Genomic DNA, 8,639 nt, shown 5'->3' on the forward strand with positions numbered 1-8,639 from the left:
CGGTTTCTAATTCTGGGGTGGGCGATCGCCCGCCCATGCCCACCCCTGGCTCCGCCACTCACCATTGGCAAAGGATGGCAACATCAATCTTTGAATGTGAAGCAGGCTCCCTCCCAATGAAATATCTTGGTCTCCCTTCATTTGGGAGTAACTTAAAGACCGTGTCAGGGAGAAGACCCAATCATATGTTGCACGTCTTTTATCTAATGTGGGCCATATTAATCTGGTAAGGTTCAATATCTCCCCATGGTATTGCATTACTTGCATATTTTTAAATTACCAAAAAAAGGTTGACAAGCGTCTCACTAAGATCTTTCAAAGTTTTATTTGGCATGGCAAAGAAGAAGGTAAATACAGGCCTTGTCTCAACTCCTAGACACGGGTGGATTGGAAATCTATAACATGCAGAGCTTCAATAAGGCATTTATGGCTAAATGGTTATGGATGATTTGTAAGGACGAGGGTAGGATTTAGATAATCTTCAAGAAAGAATAGTAAGTACATGGGTGGCCCTCCAATTGGAATGATAATCATAAATGTAAGAGAGGTTCGAGGATTTGGAAACGTTGGGTTTACATTTTACCTGAATTTGGTCAATATGTGTGTGCAATGGTGGGTGATGGTAGCGCCACCCTCTTTTGGCAAGATAGGTGGTGGGAAGATGGGAAGCTAAGGGATGCCTTCCCAAACTTGTATGTAGCTTCAAGGAGAAAATTCTCGCTTGGTCGCATACTGATAACAACTGGGATATAGTTCTATGAAGGTCCACATCAGATTTAGTTTTTCAAGAGTGGTCGAGTCTCATGGAAAAATTGCTGCATTTGGAGAGTTTGTTGTCTCCTATAAAACTTTGCAATTCCCAATGATATGCTTTGGCTTCCAAATAAGGCACTTTGGGGAAGTTGCATCTCTCTTACAAGTTCGCTCTAGGGTTGGCAAATATATATGGGAAGATCAACACAGAATGCCGACTCAAAAGGCGCGGACTTTTTCTTGCAAGTCAGTGCATTTTATGCCAATGTGAGGATGAAACATTATTGCACTTGTTTTGGGAGTGTGACTTTGTGAGAAGTATGTTGAACCGTGCCTTGAGGGGGGGGGGGCTTCAATTTTAATTGGGTAGATATTTGATTTCCCAGAGACACCTTGGTTACAGAGCATATGAATCTCAAAGGAAAACATTGAAAGTTTATATGTCGGGTATGGCTGCCATCAGCTTTGTAGCTAATTTGGTCTGAGCGAAATCATCGTATTTTTAGACGTCTATTCAGCGACTATGCGGCCACACTTGAACTCTTGAGGTGGGAGGTTTCTAATAGAGCATGCTTCAAGTGGCCTGGGCAACGGATTGACTGGATTGGGAAGGAGAGAGGGATCTTCTAGTTGTTCTACTGGGCTGATCCCAATCTGTTCTTTCCTCTTTTTTGTTTGATCTTAATTTTATGTTCAAAAATATTCTTCCAATTATTAGTGTTGGGTTTGGACCTGCTTGTTTACTCGCTATATTGGCTTTGATATCTCATCAAACCTGTCTGTCTGCGCTGTATACCCCTTTATCTGAATCTATTCATAATTTTTTCTCTAGACAAAATTGCAACTTTTTAAACCCGGACTCGCATTCAATCGATCATGTTCATGTGGCATAATAACTGGCAAGGAAAGCAATGATGCATGAGATGACGGTCGTGCTGACAAGGAATCAGGCATGGGTTCAAAAGTACTGACCCGTTTACATTATGAAGAGTCCCAAGATACATCCGCAATTCCGAACAAAACCAAGCCCAAACCATCGGTCATACAAACCCAGGTCCACCACCTAAGCTCTGATGCCCATCATAAACGTTATCATGTTATCCCACCACCTACCCTAACAAGCTTCTAAAACTCTACGCTGGCAAAGAAATCATAGCCTCTGGTTCTTAACACTACCTGAGCCTACCCTTTTTTTTTATGAAGCTGGGAGATTAAGGCCCCTTGTGACTTGCACAAACTGCTCCTACCAAACAGACAAAGCCCCGTCGGTTCGCTACTTGAGCCTACATGACTTGACGGACTCAAACCAAACCAAACCAAACCATTTCTCTATCCAGACTAAAGACCTAAACTAGTTAGCAAAGCAACCAACAATGGCAAAAAAGGGCATTTGGTCAAAAAATGAAGTTTGCCAAGTTGTTTGCACTCACAATTGTAGCAAAACTTTACCGTCCGGATCCTGTCCTTCGACATAGGACGGATTCCAACCTACATTCAATCCTAGCAGTCCAATCAACAACTAGAACTGGTCCACATTTTCACATGGATGTGGACTGATCCTAACCGTCCAGCTGGACAATGTCAAAGAACGAGATCCTTTTTGAACTTTCACATGACAAAAAATAAGATAAACAGATTACACAAAATAACAAGGGGTTGGTATATCACGCATTAATCTTAATGCCAACAAACAACTTTGCAGCACTCAAGGATTCCTTTGAGCAATGCAAGTGAGGCTCTTGAAGATGAACAACTCGGTAAGAGGATATAACTCAACTAAAGTTTAATAGTAACTTAACTGTTGAGCAATAACCAAACAAGTTATTATATGGAACAAATAGGCAATCAAAAATAATTTAAAAAATACAAACACACCATTGAAGACGTGTCCCTAAAACCGGAAACCCATCATCTCAAGGCCACAATCCCAATCTACACAAACAAGCAAGTCCAACGAGAACACTCCCAAATCATTGATACACAATACAACCGAAGAGAAACAAATGCAATTACGTAGAATACCAAGGAGAACTCAGGCAGCCACTCCCTCCTCCAGCTCCTCTTCCTCCTCGTACTCTTCTTCGTCTGCAGTTGCGTCCTGGTACTGCTGGTATTCAGAGACCAAGTCGTTCATGTTGCTCTCTGCCTCTGTGAACTCCATCTCATCCATGCCCTCACCGGTGTACCAGTGTAAGAAAGCCTTCCTCCTGAACATAGCCGTGAACTGCTCGCTCACCCTACGGAACATCTCCTGGATAGAGGTAGAGTTGCCAATGAATGTTGATGCCATCTTCAAGCCCTTTGGTGGGATGTCACAAACGCTGGACTTCACGTTGTTGGGAATCCACTCAACAAAGTAGGATGAGTTCTTGTTCTGAATGTTGATCATCTGCTCGTCTACCTCTTTGGTGCTCATTTTCCCCCTGAACATGGCCGAGGCAGTGAGGTAGCGGCCATGGCGTGGGTCAGCAGCACACATCATGTTTTTGGCATCCCACATTTGCTGGGTGAGCTCAGGGACAGTGAGGGCACTGTACTGCTGGGATCCACGGGAAGTGAGTGGGGCAAAACCAACCATGAAGAAGTGGAGTCGAGGGAAGGGGATAAGGTTCACGGCGAGCTTGCGAAGATCAGAGTTGAGCTGGCCAGGGAAGCGGAGGCAGCAGGTGACACCGCTCATGGTTGCAGAGATGAGGTGGTTGAGATCTCCAACTGTGCATTTATAATTATAATCAAACAGAGTTTGTCACCAATCAACAAAAAACAATGATGTTGAAGACATAATGAACATAGTATTTTCCAGGCCTCATTACGACCATGGTTGCTGGCAGTTGGAGGAAGAAGCGAAGTAAGCAAAAGAGGCTTTGATGGCAGGGAATGCCACAAGAAATGTTTCTGCAGGAGGTTCATTTGTAATACGAAGATAATAACCCTTGTATGATTTCAGTTGGAAATCAGGCCTATAGAGTGCTTCATTTCAAGACTTAAAGATCCACGATAATTGGATGGAAGCATATTTAAAATAGGCATCATGGCCATTATTAAATGAATATTACATAAACTGTGATTCATAATTCATCACCCGATAAGGCGATAACTAGTAACTGCTTTTTAGCTTGTCTACATTGCAGAAATTCTTTCTGAAGTTATTCAAAACCAATAGAAATTTTTCTGTTATTTTGCAAAAGAATATCTGCAAACACCCTGAGAAAAATTCAGAGGGAATCATGCTAACAAAAGAGCTACTTTATAATTCTGAATAACAGGTCAGGGATAACGCAAGGATAAAGATGTGACAACAATTCATGAAAATAAACTATTTAAATGTTTGTCAAGCATCACATGACTCATATACAATAAGTATATTGGTTCACATAAAATATCGAATAGCAATTCATTTAAAAAGGCTAAAAAACACATAAAATATGAGAACAGAAAATAGTGTATATTTCTAGGAGCAAAAAGTAACTAAGAAGGTGCCTCTGTTGCAGAAAATCAATTCAAATGCAAGGGAAATAACATAGAAAATAGGAAAAAATTTCTTTGATTCCTATAGTAGCATATCTCAAGACAGACTTTTATTTTCAGCTATTCAACCAATTCAAAAAAAAACAAAATTTCAAAGTCAATAAATTCACTTACAAGTGGGTGTGGAAAGCTTCAATGTCCGGAAGCAGATGTCATAAAGGGCCTCATTGTCAAGAACCATGCACTCATCTGCATTTTCAACAAGCTGATGAACAGAAAGAGTTGCATTGTATGGCTCAACAACCGTGTCGGAGACCTTGGGTGAGGGGAAGACCGAGAAGGTCAACATCATGCGATCAGGGTATTCCTCCCGGATTTTAGATATCAAAAGTGTGCCCATGCCAGATCCAGTCCCTCCACCCAAGGAATGGCATACTTGGAACCCTACAAAATAAAACAACTAAATCAGAACACTAATAGCAATAAATACACCAAAAAGCTTGATGTAACAATTGAGAACAAAGAGTAAGGAAAGAGAACCATAAAGCATTTGTACGGATGCAAGTATGTGATGTATATGTCCTGGATTAAGGTAGACAATATACAAAACACAAAATAAACAAATTCAATTTATTATGGGCCCTTATCAAATTATTAACTATGCATTCAGTTGTAAGATTAGCATGTGTTGAAAGTTGAAACCGTATTTGAATAAATTGAAACCTTTAATGGATATATATATATATATATATATATATATATATATATATATATATATATAAAGTCCAAAAGTTGGACATAAATGACCTAGTCCAAAAGTTGGACATAAATGACCCTGGGTGCATTGACTGCACCCAGGGTCAGGTTGACCGCATCCGGTGTGGGTGCGACACGGATGCGGCACCTAGTTGAAGAGACCCTGTGACATAGGGTTCAGTTTTTTGTAATGCTGGAAAATGTACCTGCGAAAATAATTTTTAGATGACTAGCAATATAAAATGATAAGTTTTTTGTCAGTTAATTTTGTCAAATTTGAAGCCAAAAGTTCTTTATTTAAATGCTATTAGAATGCAATTTTTACTGAGAATTTTTTATTTTAACCTTTGTATTATTCATTTTGAAACTAATTTTGGTTTTGTTGACCTGTGGGAAAACATGGATTTTAAGATAATCTGGAATGACAAATAAAGCAACATAAAAAAATTCATGATATGGGTGTTCATTTTTATTAAGGGCAATAGGTCATCAGGAGTAATTTCTAAGATACCTTTGTGATGTGTTTGGAAGGATAAGAAATAATGACAAAAAGGGAGTAATTTTTATCAGTTTGGGTTCAATCTAAATTACACTAAGAGTTAGGTTCTACTTCTAATGTAGAAATGTGCATGAAAATTATCTATTTTATTGAAATATAACATTTTTAAGTGTGTATTGAAATAAACTCAACTATTGTCCTCCCATGCTGCACTTATGTAGACCTAAACTTTTCTGACAAGGTATCAACTGTTTGCAGTTACGATATTGAAATATTGATGTTGTCTCCAAGTTTTCTGTATTGAGAATTGTCCAAACCTGAAATGCCCTTTTATATTCGATGTTGTCCCAATGTAAAACTGAATATCACAGCATAAGGGTTGCATTTTTAAAGAATTCTGACAGTAGTATTCTGTGTGATTTCGACATTATGTGGTTATTATTTATATCTGGCTTTTAACATATGGGACCTCTTGTGCCAACTGGGACTTAAGAAACTTAGATGCCAATCTATGCTGGTTAAGATATGCTTAATATGCATCTGAATAACAGTAAAAACATGCCAAACTTTTTAACCGAGTTTGTGTTAACTGTTTTTTTCTCTTTGCGATCTTGAACATGGTTGTGTTTGGAAATCACATTCTGTAATGTTTCTGGCCATTAATTATTTTAGACATTAGATTTTATAGTCAAATAATTGTAACACGACGTATACAGAATTTTTTTTCGATAATGAACATTTCTGGCATAAAAGAAAACGACAGATCTATCAGCGAATTAACATTTCTCCTCCGCGTTAAAGAGCACATCCTTGATCACCTCACGGACATCATGAACATAACGAGATCAATTCTCCGCATTCAAGCCACATTAACACACAAGAGAAGAGAACAACAGAGGAACAGAGAGATCTATACCTTGCAGGCAGTCGCAGTTCTCAGCCTCCTTCCGGACGACATCGAGGACGGCATCGATGAGTTCGGCGCCCTCGGTGTAGTGCCCCTTGGCCCAGTTGTTCCCGGCGCCAGACTGCCCAAAGACGAAGTTGTCTGGCCGGAAGATCTGGCCAAAGGGGCCGGATCTGACGCTGTCCATGGTGCCGGGCTCGAGATCCATGAGGACGGCCCTCGGCACGTACCTCCCCCCGCTCGCCTCGTTGTAGTACACATTGATCCTCTCGAGTTGCAGATCGGAGTCGCCGCTATACCTCCCGGTGTGGTCGATGCCGTGCTCGTCGCAGATGACCTCCCAAAACTTGGCTCCGATCTGGTTGCCGCATTGGCCTCCCTGGATGTGAAGGATCTCTCGCATCTTCGATCGTCGGAGAGACGAGGGGATCCGTCCGGAAATCGGCGAGGTAGACGACGAGAATAGCGGTGACAGCGAGAGACAGACAGGGGAGAGAAGGGCGTAGGGGGATTTGTTAGGGTTGGATGTGGGCTCCGGTGGTTATTTATAGGAGGCGGAAAACCGGAAACAGGAGTGGTTTTCGTGGCCGGATGACCTGGTGGAGGGCGAGGTCTTTTGGAGGGTAAATTTGGAAAATGGTTTCTTGCTTTTTCAAGACGATGCCAAAGATGGATAGGATTAGGGCTGTCAACGGGTCAAGTTGGATCCGACCCGTACCAAAACCTATGGGGTCTGGGTATGGTGATAAATAAGAAGACCCGATTAAGACCTGAGTCCGGACTCAAAGATCTAATACATGGAACCGGGTAAAGTTTGTGAAATTTTATATCAAACCCTGGCTCGACCCGAGTTAGGATAAAAATGATAAAAAATATTATTTTACTGGGTATGGCCTGGGTCTGGTTCATGTAGGTCCTATATCGACCCGAATTCACAATAAATGATTCTTAGCGTATTTATTTTTCTTGAGAATTTCTCACAAAATATAAGAGAATTATAAAAAAATTAAAATCTCGCGAACAATTATTAGCCGAATGTTTGCAGCTTTAAACATTTCTCACTATGTAAAATCTGTTTTAATTGTCAATAGGGATGAATGCGGATCATGGATCCGTTCATGGCTGTTACAATCCAGGTCTATCAGTCCATGTACGGTCCTATATCGACCTGGATTCACAACAAATTGGATCTGGATTCACACGGAAATATGAAAATTGGATCCAACAAAAGCTTTGCTCGTAATTATAAGAGAAAAGGGAGCCAAAATGATCAGATGTGATGGAACCAGGTCCATCCCAATCTTCAAGTAGGTCCATATAAAGAAAGTATTTGTTGGATCCAATATTGGACCATGTCCATTACTGCTAGTTTTTATTAGAATCTGGATTTGAGTCAAATGAAAGATCATCCTATCCGAAACCGATTGTTGAGAAGTTGCTAGCTTTAATCATGGTGGCCAGTAACAGCTTTGTTTAATTATTAACATACTATTTAAAGATTTTGTTGCAACCAACAAATAGGGGTGTCAATGGGTCGGGTTTGTCCCTGAACCGACCCATACCAAACTTTATAGGGTCAGGGTTTGGTGATAAATCAAAACCCCCTATTAGAATCAGGGTCCGTCCTGAAGGATCCGATTAATATATGGTGTCGGGTATGGTTTCTGAAATTTCATACCAGACCCAAACCCAACACGGGTTTCAATTAAGATCGGCAACTTTTCAATGTTAAAATGATAAAAAGTGTTATTTTACCTGGTATGATAATGTAATCCATATAAAATCTGGGTATGGTTTCTCTTATGATGGGTTCAACTAGACCCAAGTGATCCAGACCCGAAAACTGAACTTTTAATTTCATGTCATTTTTATAATTTTCAAATGATGATTAGGGTTGCTCTCTTGTGGTGGGGGGGGGGTGTGCTGCATATATATATATATATATATATATATATATATATATATATATATATATATATATATATATATATATATATATATATATATATATATATATATATATATATATAGAGAGAGAGAGAGAGAGAGAGAGAGAGAGAGAGGTTTTGTAAGATCCTAGAAAATAAAAATAAAAAAGCCAATGCATTAAGTTGTCACAATTGGAAAATTATTATTTAAGCCAAAAAAAAAAACGATCCAAAGCACAAATTACAATTAAAATACATGCACACATTTTGAAATATGTGGAATAAAAAACCACTGATATATTTTTGGTTTGTCTTAGAATTTCGCTAG

General features: G+C 39.7%; 1 protein-coding gene across 1 annotated transcript; it reads right to left on the minus strand.

The window, feature by feature from the left end:
• Positions 1-2,554: 2,554 nt before the first annotated feature.
• LOC149831158 (tubulin beta-1 chain-like) lies at positions 2,555-6,886 on the minus strand. Its single transcript, XM_090013702.1, has 3 exons — positions 6,393-6,886; positions 4,396-4,665; positions 2,555-3,465 (listed from the first exon to the last, which is right to left on the minus strand). Exons 1-3 carry the CDS (start codon positions 6,784-6,786, stop codon positions 2,786-2,788), a joined length of 1,344 nt encoding a protein of 447 aa, XP_089869828.1. The 5' UTR covers positions 6,787-6,886; the 3' UTR covers positions 2,555-2,785.
• Positions 6,887-8,639: the final 1,753 nt, after the last annotated feature.

The sequence above is a fragment of the Nuphar pumila genome, chromosome 7 (genome assembly GCF_984573655.1).
Source record: "Nuphar pumila chromosome 7, dmNupPumi1.hap1.1, whole genome shotgun sequence".
In the NCBI taxonomy this organism is placed as follows: domain Eukaryota; kingdom Viridiplantae; phylum Streptophyta; class Magnoliopsida; order Nymphaeales; family Nymphaeaceae; genus Nuphar; species Nuphar pumila.

Bases quoted from the DNA above. Each gene is read 5' to 3' on its own strand.
- LOC149831158 (XM_090013702.1), bottom strand. From the start codon at position 6,786: ATGCGAGAGATCCTTCACATCCAGGGAGGCCAATGCGGCAACCAGATC. The intron at 4,666-6,392 runs GTATAGATCTCT...TTTATTTTGTAG, and splicing joins GAACTGCGACTGCCTGCAAG to GGTTCCAAGTATGCCATTCC. The intron at 3,466-4,395 runs GTAAGTGAATTT...ATAAATGCACAG, and splicing joins GAAGCTTTCCACACCCACTT to TTGGAGATCTCAACCACCTC.